General features: G+C 43.4%; 5 protein-coding genes across 8 annotated transcripts; 3 read left to right on the top strand and 2 right to left on the bottom strand.

Moving 5' to 3' along the window:
* Positions 1-29: 29 nt before the first annotated feature.
* LOC108112559 (tripeptidyl-peptidase 2) lies at positions 30-6,879 on the bottom strand. The gene is made up of 12 exons (XM_017222505.2): positions 6,591-6,879; positions 5,976-6,312; positions 5,370-5,919; positions 4,566-5,120; positions 2,899-3,020; positions 2,686-2,842; positions 2,418-2,623; positions 2,194-2,357; positions 2,018-2,129; positions 962-1,957; positions 571-898; positions 30-515 (listed from the first exon to the last, which is right to left on the bottom strand). Exons 1-12 carry the CDS (start codon positions 6,753-6,755, stop codon positions 143-145), a joined length of 4,065 nt encoding a protein of 1,354 aa, XP_017077994.1. The 5' UTR covers positions 6,756-6,879; the 3' UTR covers positions 30-142.
* A 333-nt stretch (positions 6,880-7,212) lies between these two features.
* On the top strand, positions 7,213-8,823 carry LOC108112563 (glutamic acid-rich protein). 2 transcript variants are annotated; one of them, XM_017222510.1, is made up of 3 exons: positions 7,213-7,398; positions 7,575-7,661; positions 8,523-8,823. In XM_017222510.1, the coding sequence occupies exons 1-3, from the start codon at positions 7,300-7,302 to the stop codon at positions 8,724-8,726; spliced, it is 390 nt and encodes a 129-aa protein (XP_017077999.1). In that variant the 5' UTR covers positions 7,213-7,299; the 3' UTR covers positions 8,727-8,823. The 2 variants fall into 2 exon arrangements, with proteins under 2 accessions (XP_017077999.1, XP_017078000.1); XM_017222511.1 differs by lacking the exon at positions 8,523-8,823 and adding an exon at positions 8,322-8,438 and having other exon boundaries at positions 7,225-7,398.
* A 110-nt stretch (positions 8,824-8,933) lies between these two features.
* On the top strand, positions 8,934-12,571 carry LOC108112560 (tyrosine-protein kinase transmembrane receptor Ror2). The gene is made up of 4 exons (XM_017222506.1): positions 8,934-9,494; positions 9,565-9,844; positions 9,912-10,154; positions 10,214-12,571. Exons 1-4 carry the CDS (start codon positions 9,120-9,122, stop codon positions 11,494-11,496), a joined length of 2,181 nt encoding a protein of 726 aa, XP_017077995.1. The 5' UTR covers positions 8,934-9,119; the 3' UTR covers positions 11,497-12,571.
* Positions 12,572-12,806: 235 nt separating this feature from the next.
* Positions 12,807-17,114, bottom strand: LOC108112561 (apolipoprotein D). 3 transcript variants are annotated; one of them, XM_017222507.2, is made up of 5 exons: positions 16,991-17,114; positions 15,564-15,773; positions 13,526-13,680; positions 13,398-13,470; positions 12,807-13,336 (listed from the first exon to the last, which is right to left on the bottom strand). In XM_017222507.2, exons 2-5 carry the CDS (start codon positions 15,693-15,695, stop codon positions 13,064-13,066), a joined length of 633 nt encoding a protein of 210 aa, XP_017077996.1. In that variant the 5' UTR covers positions 15,696-15,773; positions 16,991-17,114; the 3' UTR covers positions 12,807-13,063. The 3 variants fall into 3 exon arrangements, with proteins under 3 accessions (XP_017077996.1, XP_017077997.1, XP_041675638.1); XM_017222508.2 differs by having other exon boundaries at positions 15,564-15,768; XM_041819704.1 differs by having other exon boundaries at positions 17,003-17,114.
* A 276-nt stretch (positions 17,115-17,390) lies between these two features.
* Positions 17,391-19,366, top strand: LOC108113364 (peptidyl-prolyl cis-trans isomerase FKBP8). The gene is made up of 6 exons (XM_017223932.2): positions 17,391-17,530; positions 17,648-18,142; positions 18,199-18,281; positions 18,339-18,648; positions 18,713-18,943; positions 19,004-19,366. Exons 2-6 carry the CDS (start codon positions 17,654-17,656, stop codon positions 19,079-19,081), a joined length of 1,191 nt encoding a protein of 396 aa, XP_017079421.1. The 5' UTR covers positions 17,391-17,530; positions 17,648-17,653; the 3' UTR covers positions 19,082-19,366.
* The last annotated feature ends 426 nt before the right edge of the window (positions 19,367-19,792 follow it).

The following is a 19,792-nucleotide window of genomic DNA, read 5'->3' as shown; positions in this document are numbered from 1 at the left end:
GCCTAGAAGGTGAAAAACTAGCTTTAAAATTTTTAATTTCAATTAATAGCATTTATTCATATACATATGGATTACATTAGTTATAAAAAACAATGATCGCATCGAAGCGTGAATTTTTGTTGCGACTACTATTTTACGGTGCTCAGAACAAACGGAAGCTACTGGGAAAGGCAGTGACCATCATACGGTTGATGACAGTCCGGATGTGCTCGTGACCCAGGGCGCCGTTAATGGCGGCCAGCTCTTCGAAGTGATCGCGAGAGCGCTTCTCCTCGATCAGCTTCACCACGTACTTGTACATTCTTCCATAGTGACCGTGGGCATAGGCATGCCACAGGGCGAACTGAATAGCCTTGGAGTCATTGGCGTCCACGAACTTAATAATCTCCGTGTACAGATCGTTGATCTCGACCAGGCGATCGTTAATGTTGTCATCTAAAACGGCCAGCTTGGAAAGAGCAATGCCCTTCTTGCTCAGCGCCTCGATGAGATTGTTCTTTTGCTTGTCCATATTTCTAAAGGAGAGAATATTAATTTCTGTTAAGGAATTCTTAACCTAATCCCAATTACGTCTTAATCTTAGCTGCATCGGCGCGAGTATCATTCTTTAGTCCGTAGTATGAGAGCAGTGCCTCGGCATCGGTCTCCTGGATCACCTTATCTGCCAGCTTGACAATGCGTTCGAGGGCGCTGCGCAGTTTCTTTTGATCTTCCTTCTGTTTATCAGAACCCTCTCCTGCCTCCGGGGGAGATGCCTTCTGGGCATTAGCAAAAGCAAGAGGCAGTTGGGACTTCAACTGGTTTGACTCAATGTTTTGGATGAGCAGCAGGTTAGCCTGTAAGTGTTTGGGATGGGTAGCCACGACATCGTTGTAGATCTTCTCAGCCATTTCCAGCTCTGAAAGATGAAAATTGTTTGAAATAATCATAGAAAAGGATGTTTAATTTTCTCAAATCATACCACACTTGACAATGTGCGAGCACTGGAAGTCGCGCAAGCTTTCGGCATAGTCGTCGGCATTGGCCTTGCCCTTTTTCGGCGAAGCAGGGCTGGTACTGACGTCAACAGGCGCATCGTTTTGGACTGTGATTCCATCGCCAGCAGCCGGATTGTTCACCGATGTGGCCGCCTGTGGAGTACCAGGAGCTTTGGGTTTAGCCGCATTGGCAGTGACGGCGGCGGCGGCTGCAGCTGTGGATCCCGCAGCAATGGTACCATTCCCTGAACCATTCGTGTGTGCCTTTTTCTCTGCCGGATTGAGGATATAGGTGAAGGGATGCAAAGCTACCCGTCTGCCGGCCTCATCTTGCGGAAATACCAGGTTACCGCTCAGCCAGGCGCATTGGGCGGGTAGATTGGCCTTGGTGAGGCGCTCTTGGGTAATGGGGGCGATGTACAGAACACGCGTGGATCCTCTCATCAGGGCAGAGACAAACTTCCGGCCTCCCACGATACACTGGTTGTAGTTTTCGTGGAAGTCGAGCGATAGCATGTTTGCCAGTTTAAAGGAGGCCACCAGGTTGGCCTCCGATATCTTCTCCAGTAGTTCCCGCTTCTCGTGACGCACCTGCAATCGAACTGTGTAGTCACCCTTTTCGAGCTTTGTAAAGAAGGTATGGGAGTGAGCATCGCCGGTCGCCACCAGGGCCTTGTTCGCATCGTACAGCATCCACATCTGGGACTCAAATTCCGCCTCGTACAGCAAGTCGTTAAAGATGGGTGCGTACAGAGCCACCTCTGCGGGCTTGGTCACGTTCAAATTATAGACTAACAGATTCTGGTACACCTGTCGTCCATCTGGGATAACGTCCCGGGTGGCGCTTAGCGGCGAGATCTTGGCCTCGGTGGGCTTAAGAACCACAGCAGCATTCTTCAGCTGCAACAGCGGCTGAACATCCTCCGAAACCAGGGCCTCGATCTCCAGCTTGTGAATACCTCTTCCGGCATGCATAACATCTGTAAAATATAAGTTTTATTAGTACAACAAATCTTATACAAAGTTTAAAAAGCACTCACAAGCATTGGGATTGTGGGCTTCCACCCCGCGGAAAACAAGGCTGTATTTCAGATGGCTCTGACCATAGTTCGACCAATACTTGGCAATGCAGAGCTCCAAAATCTTGCCAGACTGCAACAAATAATTCAAGATAAGAGTGCGATAGAAACCACACAGTAGCCCTCGATTTGCTCACCTTAACCTTGAAAGCCAAGGTAGATTCTTTTTCCGAGCCCACACCTACGATCTTCATAGTTTCGAGTTTCCGGCAAGATTGCTTGGGAAGCAGCTGGTTCGTGTGTACGAAGAACTTGCCAATGTCCTTGCCACGATTGGGATCGGTGATGCGCATGCGCAGCTCTGCCATAGAATAATTAGTTATATTTTTACTGACATTTTTCAAAGCTTCACAAAGCTTACCCGCCCAAGTAGCGTTTTGAGGCACCAGGATAAAGTCTCTCTGAATGGTGTTTGGCTGGAACTCCACGCTATTATCTCCCTTGGTAGAGACAGGTTCAAAGACGGGTGTGTTCTGATCAGACTCCAGCACATGAGGCTGGATCACCGTGATGGGAATCTCAAAGAGAGCACCCTTTTGCACAGAGTCGGTATCGTATGCACGAATCCTAGTTATTTCAAATTAATTTGATAAAGAAAAGTCTAATTTTAAGGATGGCATGTTTCTTACACGGCGCTGTGAACGCCTGGTTGGAGTCCAGTTGGATCTATGCGCACCACAATTGCTCGGGTGCCATAGCTGAGATCCAGGAAAGCTCCACACTGCACCCAGCTCTGTGAAGCAATGAGATTCAAGCGCACATTGAAGTTGAACTTGTCCTTGGGATCTGGAATTAAACAAAAATGTAGAACAAAAACAGAGTGATTCGTACTCTGTACTAACCCGCCTCCTTGTCATTAAAGAAGATTGGCTCAATGTTCACGTTATAATCAATGAATTTGCGCTGAACGCCTTGGCGCAGGTGAATGCCCTTGGCCTGGTTGTTTCCCACACGCACGGAGAACCTAAAATAGGATAAAAACACGTTTTAATAATGGGGATCTTAATTAGTGATTGACATTATCATCCAGTTAGGAAACAGACTAACACCAAAGTGTAATTGCAAATTCCTCTATAAAATTATATGATTATAATGTTTATTATCTTCGAAAACGAAAACAAAGATATCAGTTCATAAAGGCTGCAAAAAAAAAACAAGAGGAAACGCTATAGTCGAGTGCCGCGACTATAAGATACCCGTTACTGTTTTACACAATTTTAAAATATTAATTTTGCTAGTGGAAATTCAGAAGGCGCCACCTATTGTCAGAGGAAGTATGTTGAGTATGCTTATAGTGACGTCACTGCCCATGTAGAGCCTTATAACCTTAATTTCTTCATAAATAGCGAAATAATGTTCCGATTTGAAAAATCTTTTGTAAATCGATAGATATTAACAAAAATAAGTTATACAAGGTCAAACAAAGGCATTCATAATAATATTATAGACTCCACAGTTTTCCGCGGTTTGTGGGCGTTAGAGTGGGCGTGGCCGGATGCAACTTCGTGGCAAATTGCAGAGGCATATCTTAAATACGTGTTCCTAAGCAAAATTATGTAGCTTTTATAGTTTTCGAGATTTTTGCATTTTTGGTTTTTCGGGTTTTGTGGGCGTTAGAGTAGGCGTGGCGTGATCGGAAAAAAACAATTCGCATTGGGAGCATCATAGAAAGATACATGCTTGATCCGAACTTTCTATCTCCTATAGTTACCGAGATATCAGCTTTTCTAGAAAATCCGAAAACCGTCTTTTGAGCCTTGTGGGCGTATGGATGGGTGTGGCCGGATAGTAGTAGAACTATAAGATTCGCTGTCATCTAAAGATTATACTTTCTGAATTTCAACTTTCTATCTGCAATAGTTCCTGAGATTTCAGCAATTTTAGTTTTTTGCGATTTGTGGGCGTTAGAGTGGGCGTGGCGGGATGCTGTAATAAACTTGCGCTGTCCCGGGACCTCAAGAATCTTCATGTTTAATCTCAGCTTTGTATCTGCTATAGTTCCTGAGATCTCAGCGTTCATACGGACGGACGGACGGACGGACGGACGGACGGACGGACGGACGGACGGACGGACGGACGGACGGACGGACGGACGGACAGACGGACATGGCTCAATCGACTTCGCTATTGATCCTGATCAAGAATATATATACTTTATAGGGTCGCAAAAGCTTCCTTCTATCTGTTACATACTTTTCAACGAATCTAGTATACCCTTTTACTCTACGAGTAACGGGTATAAAAATGTAAAGCAGGTTCATCGTATTTCTGATAAGACTAAATAAAACGAAGAAGAGAATACACCACCAATTAGAAATTAAATTGGATGTACAAAACACAAATACAAAAACATAATAACCGGAATAATTTCTTTGTTATATAATATATAAATGTTAATCCGATTTGTGATGCTCAAAAAAGTTTAATAAAATACACCTGTTTGGCTGCCTTCTATAGAAAAGGTTATCCACAGATTAAATATGAGGTAAAACCTGAAAACAAAACCTACCTCAGCATATTATCCTTCGACTGCCGGTGCTCCGTTAGATGTTCAAAGGCCTTTTCCACATTGAGCAAACCATGTCCTTGGGCAAAGGGATCTACGTAGCCTAGTTTGGTGGCAGTGACGCTGATCGCTCGCTTAATACTGTACGGCGAATACTCGATGTTCTGTTGCTTCAGTCCTGAGATGAGCAGCGCCACCGCGCCGGCCACGTGAGGCGCTGCCATGCTTGTACCGTTCATCAACTGTGATTTGCTCATGGTGAACTGTGGCACGGAAGCTATGGCTCCTCCTGGAGCGCACACGGTCACGCCCTGACCGCCGTCGATACATGGATCCCGCGATGTCCAGGTGTACACGTTGCCAGGCAGTTTCTCTCGCATTGCATACTCTGCTTCCATCATCTGTGGCGATACATAGGCACCCACGCCGATCAGACTTGGCTCGCTGATGTCCGGTGGAGTCCCGACGGTGCTGAGAGCCGGGCCATGGTTACCAGCAGAGGCAACCCAGACAACGCCGTACTTGTTGACAACCTCGTTCATCAGCTCTCCAATGCGGCTGCAAAAGATTAGAGATACAGATTAGGGATCTTTATATGCCTTATAACGGTTATCAGTAGGGTGTGTATTTCGGCTGGAACGTGTCGGAGACAAGAGGAATAGTGTGTGAGTATGCGGAATTCTCAAGTCATTTACCTCGACGCACACATCTTCTTTCTTCTGCGACGCATTTCATCCGACCCAGACCCACTAAAAGATATCCACAACTCTGGGATTAGCTGCCGTCAGACCATTTGTACTAGCTTACCCAGTATTCGACCAATTTGCATGCTCGCCGTAACTCATGTTGATAACGTCGATGCGTCGTCCATCGCGACACAGCTCCATTACCTTTGTCATGGCCCGTACTAAAGCAGTACCGGTCTCCATGGAGCCAAGTCGTCCATCACCGATGGTCATCGATACGATCTTTGCATTCGGGGCTACGCCATCCACATCCCGGGAACTATGGTTCCCACTGGCAATAGACGAAACGTGAGTGCCGTGAGGCGAGCACATGCCTACCACCTCCAATACGTTGCCCTCGTCGTGAACGTTCACGGATATGGAGAGGAAATCGTCCACGTTGCGGGTCTCGTGTGTCCGCGTGTATTCGCCTATACGCAGGGCTTGATCCAGATTTCCTTGCTCTGTGGTGTCGATAATTGTCAGCCAGCCATTGGCCGTTGGGAAGAGGACGCAGTCGTAGGAGGTTTTAATGTCGCTGTACACTTTCTCGTAGCTATTGAGCATCTCCAGCTCAAAGTCCAGATTCTCCTTGATAATCTTCTTGTCCCAGGGCAGCTTGGAGGCTTCCCCTATGATGATCAATCCTTGGTAACTCAGTAACAAAAAAGGAAATCACTTGACCTACCTGGATTTTGTGACTCGAACTCAACAATTTTGCGGCTGGCATTGGCAGTAGCTGTCTTATGCGGTTTGTCCCAGTGCTTAAGCTTGGCCTGAGCAACGATGTTGTTCCTTACCTTGGAGGGCACCAAATCGCTGAAGCTCTTGAGGCCCACTCGCACCGCCTTGTCCGGATCGGTGTTGAGGGCAATAAGGTCTGGACTCAGTTTAAGTGTATTGCCGGATAGACCCTTAAAGCTGCCACTTTCATCTGGAGTCACTTTTTTCTTCATGTCCACGTCGCCGCATCCAGAGCAGTCGTATCGCTCTATCACTTTTACGGTTTTCCCATCGCACAGCGTCTGTTGGGAAGGGTCAGGAACGGATTAACGATGATAAGGTCGAAAATATACGGAAGGAAATGGATGGAAAAGGAAAAAAAAGACATGAAGGAGATGCAGAGAAGCAGAAGCAAGAAAAAAAGGATCAAATGGAAAGGGTCGTAGGTGCAAGGAAAATAAGGCGTAGGAAGAAGAAGAAGCAGTCGTATTAGGTTAAAGGACACAATAGGAAAGTAAGGTCTAAGTAGGAGCACCAGTTAGCCATCGGCATAGAGCGTCTGCAAAAAGTGCCAACTCACCTCCAGTCCCGTTGCCCGGGGATCGACGCCGGAATCGAATATGGCTATGGTGACGTCGCGACCGTCATACTCTGGATATTTTTGCAGGAAGTTTAGCACTCCAGTCTCCGCCTTGGGTACCAGGGCACCCGTGGGAAATGACTCGACAATACCGCTGGTGGCCATCCTGCTATCCGTTGATTTGTCGCTCTTATAGTTCTTTATATTCTTGTTGTTGTTGCTGTTGCGCTCAGAACTCTGTGCGAATTCCCTGGTCGCTGTTCAATGGAGAATTGGTAGAACCAAAACTTGAGTGCAAAAAAATGGAACAACTGACTTGGCAATACACCGCAAATATACCAAAACATATAAAAAAATATAAACGGTAACACAACCTTACACTGAAAAATATGTAATTTGTAATGTGCCTAATATTTATAAAATTTCAAATATATAACTCTACCAATTGAAATACTATTTGTATATTTGTTGGAAATACACATTTCAAAAATAGTGATATATAAATAAATCACTGTGCTTCTTCAAATCAAAGTAGCTGGCTTACATCAGTCACTGTTACTTTTGTATCGTTATTTTGACATCTCTAATTCAATATCGTAGAACCTGGTATATTTCTTAGGGATCTGCTGTATATTTTGAACGGCGGAAGAACGGTCACACTGAGTGTCGTCTTGCGGAAAATATCATAACAATCTAATTCCCCGACAATATGTGGTTCGAAATCCTACCTGGTGCCGTGATCATCACCACTCTTCTGTCGGTGCCCATATACGCCATGTACGGCCTGGATAAGCTGACAATTGGCAATGTGAGTTCCAGGACGGCCTTTTGACCAAGCAACTCGAAATTCTTATATAACCTCAGCTGGTGGTGCACTAATCGGAATTTGTTTAACATTATTTAACCGCCTCTTTTTTGCGATGAGTTTTATGGCTGAAAGGACACTGGCTACGGAGTTTCTAATATTTGTTTTACGATTTACAGGCTTTCCGGCGCAACATGGACGAGCGTTTCAGCCGAGTGATGTACCAGCGCGATTTCCGATTGACCGACAATCCCTACAAGATGAACGTAAGTGATATTGCTACAGACTGGCCTGCTTACAACAAATTTATTTTGGCCACTCATTTTATCACGTTTTTGTTGTTGCTGGATTTTTGGCAGCTGTTTTGTTATCTCATAGTGTTGTTTAGTTTTCATATAAAGGTTTTGACCTATAATGTATTAACAAAATGGTAAACCTATTGATTTTTTAGTATATCATGTCATATTCATATTTAAAACATTGCTTGTGTTTTCATTTGATACGCTTATTAGTTTTCATTTTTAAAAACTGTTTTTTTTTTTTTTTTTTTTTAACATCGTGTTATAGCCATTAAGTTGGCTGATTGATGTTTAATAAATGTATTTAATGTTATATAAAAAAAAATGTTTTTTTAACATAACTATCATTTATTGTTTGATATAATTGCTTTCGTTCTTAAATGAGTGTTCTGGGTTTTTAATTTTAAGTACTGCCTTTAATTATTATTTATCATATTTTATTACACACTTTACTTATGGCTTGAATAGTTTGTGGTTTATGGTTTACTTCTTATATTTTCATTTTAAGATCTTAAATGTCTATCCGTTTTTATGTTCATCCATCATCTTCATCAGTTTTTGCATGACCATCATAAGAGTTTTAAGAACCGATGTCCTTTATTCAGAACCGTCCCAATTTTCTTTCAGGGTCTCGATGCCATACCAGATGAGAAAACCAATTAATTTAAATTAAGTGAAGTTTTCCGTTTAAGCTTAAGTGCAAAAGTGAATAAACGAAACGCTTAGTTGGGAAGTGATAGTTGATATGGTTGTTTTTAAGTTTTTCCTGTAGTTTTCCTACACAGCTTTAATTTCCCTGGTCAGGTGTGTAAAGCCCTTTTATTTTAGGGACTTGAACAAATTCCTGATGAAGAAGAAAAGGTGGAGGAAAGGGATCCTGATGAGGGCAATACAGATCCGGCATTCTTGAAGAAGAAGGAAAAAGAGCGCAAGCTAAGAGAAAAACAGCTGAAGGCGGAGGAAAAACAAATGGAAAAGCAACGAAAGGAGGAGGAAAAGATGAGGAAGAAGCAGCTGAAGGAAGAGAAGTAGACGAAAAATTAATATAAATAAAAACAAACATTTCGGTTGTGCAGTAGCTTCCAAACTCGAATAAAAGACTCTCCGGCCGCCTTTGCCGCGCATTTAACAACCCTGTTCTTCTGACAGGAAACCACCCCTAAGGGAGAAGTTACGGGTGGCGAAACATCCCGTCGTCAAACTTTGTGTGGTATTCGGTGAAAAGGCGTCGTCGAGCAGTGAGCGCGCAAATAAACAAATATTTAACCGAATATTTCTTGAATTATAACTTAAAAAATATTTAATATTTAATGAACTTGGCTTATCCTAGTGTAAACCTGTAAAATGCCTTAGATTAAAGCAAGATTTGTAAGGATTTCGCTTAGAATCGGTGTGCAAAACAAGGCATATACAGAAAACACAACCATGACTGCCGGGCAATGGGTGGGGGTGGCTGAGCGGGTGTTTTGGGGTTTGGGGGTCAAATGGGGGGCCAGCTTGGCTGTCCTGGGGCTGTGCGTGTTCCTTTCAGCCAGTGCCACGCACGCGAACTCCCTAAATGCCATTGAGGAACCTGTCACCCGGCGCCACCATCAGCGTCATCACGAACGGGAACGTGAGCGGGAGGAGAACGGCTATTGTGCTCCTTACAGCGGCAAGGTATGCAAGGAGTATCTCACTGGTCAGGTGTGGTACAGTTTGGACGATCCCACCGGAGGTTGGAAGAATGAGCAGGTGGCCACAGCGCTTTGGGATGAGCTAATTTCGGATCTCACGGGTCTGTGTCGCGAGGCGGCAGAGGTGAGTTCCTAGAAATTTAAATAAATGTTTATAAACTATAACTAACATCACCAACATTAATTCCTTACAGAAAATGCTTTGCGCCTATGCCTTTCCCAACTGCCACATGGAAGGAGGTCGAGCTGTGAAGGCTCCCCTCTGTTTCGAGGACTGCCAGGCCACTCATCTGCAGTTCTGCTACAATGACTGGGTGCTCATTGAGGAGAAAAAGGAACGCAACATGTTTATCAAAAGCCGCGGACACTTCCGTCTGCCCAACTGCTCCTCCTTGCCGCACTACAACGCCTCCATGCGGCGACCCAATTGCTCCTACATCGGTCTCACTGAACTCAAGGAGTCGGAAGTGAGCTGTAAGTCCCCTTTTACCTGGAATATCCTCGATCCTTTTTAATTTTATTATCATTAACCTTATTTCAGATGATTGCCGCAATGGTAATGGACGCTTCTACATGGGCACAATGAACGTGTCAAAGTCTGGAATACCCTGCCAGCGCTGGGACACGCAGTACCCTCACAAGCACTTCCAGCCTCCTTTAGTCTTCCATCAGCTCCTAGAGGGCGAGAACTACTGTCGGAATGCGGGTGGTGAGGAGCCACATCCCTGGTGCTATACAGTGGATGAATCAGTGCGCTGGCAACACTGCGATATACCCATGTGTCGTAAGTTCATAGATAATCCTTGCTCCCTGGCTTTAACTAATTTCTCTGTTAATTACCAGCTGATTATGTAGATCCCAATGCCGTTGATTTGAATACCCCCATCAAGATGGAAAAATTCTTCACGCCCTCTATGATTTTCCTTCTGGCTGGAATTGGTTTCGTGGCTATTGTCGCCCTGCACTTAATAATCCTGCTCGTCTACAAGCTGTCCAAGCAAAAGGATTATTCCCAACCTCCTGGAACAGCCACTGCAGATTGCAATGTTTCCATGCGCGGAGGAGGAGAGTGCGGTGGAAATCTGAACACCAGTCGGGAAACTCTCGGAGGCAATGGAAACACCAACACCCTAGCAAAGTGGGGCACCATCAGGAGCACAGCCACGGTTCACAGTAATTGCGTAGCTCTTACAGCGGTGACCAATGTGCCAGATACGAAAGGCACCAAACCGAATGCACGCCTGGAGAAGCTGGAATACCCACGCGGGGATATTGTTTATGTACGGTCCCTAGGCCAAGGAGCCTTCGGTCGCGTCTTCCAGGCCAGAGCTCCCGGTCTTGTCCCCGATCAGGAAGATCTTCTAGTGGCCGTTAAAATGCTTAAAGACGACGCCAGCGACCAAATGCAAATGGACTTCGAACGTGAGGCCTGTCTGCTGGCCGAGTTCGATCATCCCAATATCGTTAGGTTATTGGGAGTGTGTGCTCTGGGAAGACCCATGTGCCTGCTGTTTGAGTACATGGCTCCCGGCGATCTCAGTGAGTTTCTCCGCGCCTGCTCACCATATGCCACCCACCAGGCGCCGGCAAGGGATCGCCTTCAGCTAAATGAGCTGCATCTGCTACAAATGGCCGCTAACATTGCAGCTGGCATGCTGTATCTCTCAGAGCGGAAGTTTGTCCACCGGGACTTGGCTACCCGGAATTGTCTGATCAACGAGCACATGGCAGTGAAGATCGCCGACTTTGGGCTCTCCCACAAGATCTATCTGCAGGATTACTACAAGGGCGATGAAAACGACTTCATACCGATCCGCTGGATGCCACTGGAGAGCATCCTGTACAACAAGTTCTCGTTGGAGTCCGACGTTTGGGCATACGGCATCTGCCTGTGGGAGGTTTTCTCTTTCGCCCTGCAGCCATACTTTGGGCTGACCCATGAGGAGGTGATTAAGTACATCAAGGAGGGCAACGTGCTCGGCTGTCCGGACAACACACCGCTCTCTGTCTACGCGCTGATGCGCCGCTGCTGGAACCGCAAACCAAGCGAGCGTCCTGGTTTTGCTGAGATCAACCACTGCATTCAGCACAGCATCGCCGAGAGTGAGTGCAAGGCAATGCTCTAGAGGATCATCGGCTGAAGTCAAAGTATATTATCTGTTTGCCACAGAACGATCGACCGCCGTCTTCCGGGGCACCCAATAGAACCGTATATACACGCCAGGGTTTGTGAAAAAGTTGTACGGAATGCCATGAAAGTTTCATTAGACGTTTAGGAGTTTTAAATAACAAAACTTGTATTTTATGGGGATTTATTGTTTAATCATTCGAGGTGGCATTCCTGGACAATGTTTTTCGAAGTCAACCCACCTTATAACAAACTCTTTTTATACGAACCTATGCATATTGATTTGAATTACTGCACTAAGTGAGATCAGAGGATCGGAAGGATTGTGATTAAGTTAGATTAAAGACCATTCCATATCTTTAAGAAGTCGCTCCGGTACTAAGTCTTTCAATTGATGCTTCCTCATAACACTTTGTTTACTTGATCCAGATACTATTTTATACTCATACCCTCTGATCTCTCGGTCACCAATCGAATAGTCTGCCACAACGAACGCATCATCAAAGTGTCGTACTCATATCTAGTCTGTAGTTTAAGTTTATCTATATGCGCATATGTAGATTGCATTTTAAAGGAATTAATTTTTGACTAGGCTTAAGCACTGCCATCGCAGCACTCCACACTGATCATTGATCACTGGGTGGACAAACAGGAACCAGACACCGGAGACCATCAAAACAATAAGTTACATATATGAGATATGGAATATTTAGAGAACTGTCTACAGCCCGACTTTCTGGGTAACTTTACATAATCTTTGTAACTAAAACAACGTGTTGATTGTAATTTGTATAAATAAACCATCCATAACCGTATCACATCAGCAGTAGTAGTAATTGTAATAGTAACTACCGTAGTAGCAACGGTTATAGGGAACAGGTACGGGGACAGGAAGAACTCCAGCATATCCTGCATATCCGACATATCCAGCGTATCCGCCATATCCTCCATAGAATGGACGTGGTCCTCTGAATCCACCAGGTGGTCCTCTGAATCCACCGGGTGGTCCTCCTCTAAAGCCTCCATGACCTGGTCCCCCGAATCCTGGGCCCCCTCCTCCGAAACCACCTCTTCCGAATCCTCCTCCAAAGCCACCTCCTCTCCCTCCTCCAAATCCACCGCCACGTCCTCCTCCGAAACCTCCACCATGTCCGCCGCCACCGTGTCCTCCTCCACCGCCGCCGCCTCCTCTCGCCTGAGATACTTGCGCCTGTGCGACCAGGAGAACCAAGCAAAACAAGATGCACAATTGGGACATCTCCGGGCAGAACCTCTTCGATTCGTTCGTAAATCACGACTAAGTTCAGATGACTGGGAAATTCTATTTATTGCAAACTAATTAGGACACCCACGTTAATTGGCAATGTTCATGTTATTATTGAAAATCCCCGATCGAGTTACTCTTATTTGTTTTTGTATTTGCGTTTTTTCGCCTCAAATCGCCGATTCACACTCCTCGGATATCACAGCAGCCTAAAAGATTAGGCATCAAATGGAATTTGTTCCTTAACCGAATGAACTTAAATATATATATGGGATGGGGGATGAGCCGGGCATGGAGCGTGTTACAGCGCCTCTGGGCATTGTTTGTTCTTGCTGATAATTAGCCTTTCCGGATCCAATGAGAGTCGCTTCAAAACGTCATAGACTTTAGAACGAATATCAACCTCAAAGTCTCGATCACGCCCAAGAATCCATATCTGGTCAGAGTGGCCCAGGGATCCAATGCTGCCGCAGGACCACAAAATGGCATAGTTCTCGTAGTCCGTGTAGAGCACTTGGTACTTCCCTGAACCTGGCAGCAGACGAGCAATTACGTCCGGAAAACGTGTAGTGAACTAAGGGGTTATCCATAGATTGAATTATAAAATCTTTTTGTTATGGAAAGAAAACCCATACCTTGAAATCCATTATGGAGGATCGACTGTTCTCCGGCGTCGCATAACCAATGTTTACATTCGGATTACCAGTTCTAAAAGAAAACAAATAATAAATCTGAAAGGATGGAGAGAATTGGGATTACTCACATGCGGTTGATGTTTTTAATAGCCACAGCTAGTTTGAAGTTAGAAAATTTTGATAGTTCTCCCTTGTTGTAGGGCTCAAACTGGAAGGTGGTGCATCCCGAGGCGATTTCTGGAAGATAAAATGAACGCTCCACCTCGAACCAATGTCCAAGGACCTGCGGAAAAATGTGATATTTACCTTATAATTGATAGATAGAATATCATAGGAAAACATATAGAAGTGTTTTGTAAATAATCCCAAAGCGCATCCGCTAAATGATTCTCTAAAAAAGTTTTCACTTTGTGTTAGCTTAACTTTAGTCTATTAGCATTTGCCCTTAAATCTTTGTTAAGTTAATCTTCGTTGTAAGCTCTACATATGTACATGACTAGAACTATACATGTATCTTTAAAACATATGGGGCACATGTTTAACTCATTTCATTCCAGTACATGTGATTGTATCTCTGCTGTCCAACTGCTTTATCAGAACTTACATATGTCATGCATCTGGCACATTGACTGGAAAAAGAACCATTTGAAAACCATAAGCCTGAAACCCAAAACCTTTCTGGGAATAGACTTGCTTTGTCACCCAACGTTTCTCTTGGTCGAGAAACACTTAACTGGGTTACTAGTTACAAATTCAGCCCCCCTACCTAACATCCAAACACGACTTAACCCAAACAATGCGTAAAACGTAAACATTTTTGGGAACTGGTTTTAGGTCTTGGCTGCTGGCCATTGAGGAGAGTCGTACTTTTGGCAGCAGCCCATCTTGCAGTTCAAAGTCAAAGGGCGCCGCATCGGATTTAATTACACCAGACGACGGACCGAGGTCTTTGCCCCGGGTCAAAAGTGGGCGTTGAGGGGCGGGGACGATGTCAAGTCACTTAATTCACGCCTGTCAACAGCTCAATTGGATGATGTGCTAGTTGGGTAGAGGAGTGATGAAGAGGAGGTCGGCGGACCCACATAATGTGAATCACATTGCCTCTTTCACACTGGGCCAATTATGGTGCATTATCATTTATGCAAATCAAGGCTCAATCAATTTAATCTGAGCTGCTAAAGTGATTGAGCCAATTTTCTAGTCCATGATCTCAGCTGTGCCCCCAAACTAATAGTCGAGTTTTTCTAACATAAACTACTATTTAATTGAGACAGAAAATTCCAAAAAATTCCAACTATTTGTGTACCAACATGTTTTATGATTAATTTATAGCCATTTAGCTAAAAGTGCTTTAAAGTGCTGTAATTCCAACAATAAAGTTCGACACCATTTTTAAGGTTTTTATTTTATGTAAATTATAAAATTGCTCTCCCAACGAAGATGATCCCAAAAGTAATTTTTGAAATTCGGAAGCATCTTTTTGTTTGCCAAAAACAAGTTGCTTGTAATGTAAATGCTATCAATTGAATGTTTCATTTAGAGATGTCAGACTGTAGTACAATTTGTTGTCCTTGGCATATGCCCATGTCGCAGCAATGGTACTGGTTGATTTACTTCTTTATAAAATAAGTGGCTTGTTTACCATCGGACAGGCCATAAAGCTTTTCAGCCTCTCGTCTCCTTCTGTAAAACAGGTTTGCATTTTACACGGCGGTGGATCGGAATTTGGTGGCCTTAAATTGGTTCAAGTTCATCTTATGCACAATCCACAAAATGAGGAAAGGTCTTTGTCTTCCACCGCCGCCTTGTGCTAATTAATCGAAGATGTGACACGTTTAAGATGATTTCAAATTTGTGATGAATTGCGGATTTTTAAGTGCATTCAAGAGATTTAGGGGTAGGGCATATACTGACTGATCTATAGATATGCTAAGGGGTAACTTGACTTTCAGTATTTACTTTTTTGTTACCTCATTATCACAACGTTTTTGCTTTCAGTAAACAAGCTTCTATTACAAGGTTTTTACTTAAATGAGCAACTAACCTGCCTTGCGAAGGTAATATATTAATTTTGCACATTGTGACCCTGAACTTGATCTCAAGATCAGAGAATATATTATAGTTTTAGCCAACTTCCGGTTCGATAGGGTCAAGCAACTAACTTACCCGGCTCATATTAAACTTTGGCATCGATGGGTAATTCGGGCAACGTCCAAATCCATAGGCATTTGTCCCAGTAATGAGTAATAGAACTCCAGACAAAAGCCAAACACTCGAGACCACTGACTGTCCAGCCATAATTGTTTATTTAGTTTTTAGTTCACTTTGAATATATTTTTTTGGCACTTAAAGCGGCAGAATTGGCACCAAACTATACTGTTTAGAATTCGAAATCAGTTAGGTTTTCATTGAACTCAACCCGTATTTACTTGGCTGTGCACAAAGTGATTTCCGAAACGTCGTCGGCGGGTTCACTTGGCCAACGAACTGTGGATCAACGTTAACATTTACATTTCCTTAATATAACCACGATATATATATATTTGTATTGTCTGTCCATTGATATTCCGGATGGGAAGTGTGCGATAATGAAAACGTGCTGGGCTACCGGCTTTGTGGATTAAACCTGGGACCTAGTATGGTCAGTCCCAAGAAGAAGTGAAGTGAAAACCACTAACTGGGTTGTTTATTTACTTTTTTACTTTTGATATTTATTTTTGGGTTTTGGCTCGTGCCCGATCGGGCAGCAAGTTACGTAAATGAAAAGCCAACGTCAAAATGCAGCGCTTAAAAAAAACTGGTTGCTCCACCGATTTTTCGCACACACAAAAAGATATTGCACATTGCAAAAAAAGTAAATAAATAAGCGGGTAAAAGCGAAAATACCTAATCGAGGAAATACTGGGATGCATTTTGTGCATCAATTGTGTCATGATGTTAGTCGGGTGCATTGTTCGATTTATCTATGAAAGTGGGCATATATAGTTAACTATATTCGTTCGTTGGTTCGTTCAAGCGCATCAAGTTCAAGACAAGTAGGAAGTTGGGTTTCTTTACACGACTTTGTCATTACCGCATTGGGAAAAGCCAGCCAATAAATATTTGGCCCATAGATAGTTATGTGAAAGGTACTTTGATTTTTAACTGCCTATGGTATGTGCAGATAAAGTGGTAGATTTTCTTTTTAGCGATTTGAGACCACTTATCTTTTAAACTTTCATCATGCTAGAAGAATGTCAATATTCCAAATAAATGACATTAAAAAAAGAAATATATAGACTTAAAAAAAAATTCTAGCCAAGTCCGCACCTGAAGTCCCTTGATAAGGTAATCTATACCGAGATCTAGTACCCGGATTTGCATACAGGTACAGCCAAACAGACACTTCCCATCACTGCCAATAGAAAGAGTGTTAATTTCACAGAAAACAACAACAACAACAAGAGGCACAAAATAAGCCAAGGCAATTGCAAAATACTGTTGTCCAGCTGATTTCACTTTGTGCACATACAAGTGCCCGTTTCATTTTGATTCGCGTGCCATGATGATAATCGTGCTGAATGCACTTTTAATGCAGCAGCTTTAAATGTCACCTTTTTGTTTACGTCTTTTTTTTTTGTTTTGCGGCGTTCTTTGCCTTCGCGGTCTTTATCTGGCCAACCCGAATCTCGAATAGCGTTGGGAACGCGGATCGTTCACATCCGTCGACCAACCGATCGCGGCAACCGTTGAAAAGAAACTGATCAGCAATTTGAATTGAATTCAATTTCATATTTTGCTGGTCATATGGTCACACCTTCGACTTTCTGATCTGCCTATCGATATTAAATATTAAAAATATACAAAATTAAATAATAATATTTATAAGCAAAACAAATCCATAACTATATTGTTAGCCAACCTTTGTTTTAAAAATAATCATTAATTTATTTATTATTATTAATTTGTAGGTTGCTGCTGTTGCGCCTTACAGGCAAACGGCCACTCTGAAGATCGGTCACACTGGTACACTAGCTGGCAGAAGGCAGTAAATTTTTTTTCGTTTCCCTGTAACTTTATTGTCGTATGTTGATTTCGAAATCACATCGAACCCTTTTTGTTACTTAAATCCGAGACCACCTTCAGATACTGCCGTAAGTTGCATATCCGTGTGTCAACGTAACCCGCAAAGTTGTATATTCAGTCGACTTTGCCTTTGCCCTTTGTTCCGAGTTCCATTAATTTACACACTTTCGCCTCGTCAACCGTAGGTAAATATGGATACGGAGAAGTCTAGCAGCAGCTCCTTTGAGGATCTGACCAACGCTGAGGATACTAAGGATATCCGCAAAGTGGCCGCAGAGGAGGCTGCCTCCGGGGATGGAACGCCGGCATCAGCTCCGGAAGATGAAAAAAAAGAGGTGGAAGAGGATCCCGAGGATGAGTGCGATATACTGGGCAACAAACAGCTGATCAAACGCACTATTAAGAAGCCGCCTCAAGAGGAAGCTAGACGTCCTGTTCGTGGGGAGCTGGTCACCCTTAACTTGACCGGCAAACTGGACAACGGCAAGGTGGTCGAGGACGAGAAGAACTTCCAATGTCATGTGGGTGACTACGAGGTCATACAGGGCTTGGATATGGTGGTACCAATGCTGCGGATCGGCGAAGTGGCCCAAGTCAGCGTGGATCCCCGTTTTGGTTACGGATCCCTTGGACTGAAAAAGGACGGCGAAACCGATTATTTGGTTCCACCTGATTCGCATGTAAGTTTGTTCTTAAAAATCTCGAAGAAATGCATTATATCTTTCTATGACTTCAGCTTACCTACGAAATAGAGCTTTTGGATATCAAATACGAAGACTTCGCGGACCTCAAGAGCTTTGAAATACTGCGCAAATATGGGTATGTTTATCACTGCCTGGTATTTGAGGTTACTTAATAGGTAAAACTCCTTTTCAGTACCCGCAAAAAAGAACGTGCCAATTTCTTCTACAAGCGCTCGGAGTTCACCACCGCCATCCACTTGTACAGACGTGCTCTTGACTTTTTGGACAATCGAGATGGGGATCCGGAGTCCGAGTTCGATAAGGAGGATCTTGAGCTTTCGAACAGCGACACGCAGGCTCTGCTAGAGGATCGATTGATTGTGTACAATAACTTGGCCATGACTCAAATCAAAATTGCCGCCTTTGACGCAGCGCTGCAGTCTGTGGAGCATGTCCTTCGGTGTCAGCCTAACAACTCTAAGGCCTTGTACCGTAAAGGCAGGGTAAGTTTGTAGCCCGAAACCCTTTGTTTATTCATACTTTTTAACTGTTTTAATTTCTCTACAGATATTGGAGGGCAAGGCCGACACCCAGGGCGCCATTAAGCTGCTGCAAAAGGTGGCTACTCTTGAGCCCGACAATCGTGCCGTTCAGTCGGATTTGGCCAGGCTGTTCATCAAAGCTCGACGTGAAGAACACAACGAAAAGGAGATGTATCAGAAAATGCTCGGACAGGCCAAGAAAATGGAACAGAAGACTGCTACCAGGCAAAAGCAGCCACTTGTGGAAAACTCCAAAGTGAGTTAATTGCCAAAATACATGAATTATTGATTAATCGTTTTAATTTACTCTTTGCAGCTCAAACTTCTTGGCTATCTTATGGGTTCCATATTAATTGGAGTAGCTGGTGTCGCTATTTATCGTTACAAGTACTAAGGACAAGCATTGCACATGAACTACTGGTTACTTTAAGCAATTGAATCGCATTTTTAAGGATATACATATATAGAACGCAAAATTATGAATGTTGGAAAGCCGCAGTTGCTTATTATGGCCCTTGTTGTACATTTAATACTATGCACACTTCAGAATAGTATGTATCTTTCAAATGGTATGGTTTTGGATATCGTACATATAATGTTAAAGCTTAAGTTTAATCAATTACATTCTGTCAGACACGTATCGGGAATTGTTAAAATAAACACAATTTTCTCATCATTATTTGACGCTTTTCTCATCCTTGTTTTATGTAAAGGCAACTAGAAGACTTCTAAAATCACACTATATTTATGAACCTAACCAAAAAGTCCGTAGACATATAAAGAAAGCAATGATTTTGATAAGCAACACTGATTAGAACTTCCAGTTCGGTAAAAGTTTAATAAAAATATGTTTCTACTGAACCTTTTCTTATTCTTGCATTTGAAACTAAACCCTTTCTAATCTTAAAGGCTAATGAACTTGTTTGTTCAAAGAAATCGGAACATCCGTTCGAAAGATATGAATTACTTCCATCACGACTTAGAATGATTAAATGATGAAGCGAATTTAAATATGCTGATTCATTGTTTGTGTATAGTAATCGACATGACGATGGATTTTTTCGGTACTTTCAAGGTTGCAGCTATGGGGGGTCACGAATATGAG

This window comes from Drosophila eugracilis, unplaced genomic scaffold (assembly GCF_018153835.1).
Source record: "Drosophila eugracilis isolate 14026-0451.02 unplaced genomic scaffold, ASM1815383v1 contig_90, whole genome shotgun sequence".
NCBI lineage: Eukaryota > Metazoa > Arthropoda > Insecta > Diptera > Drosophilidae > Drosophila > Drosophila eugracilis.
This window is presented reverse-complemented; position numbering and strand designations above follow the sequence as displayed.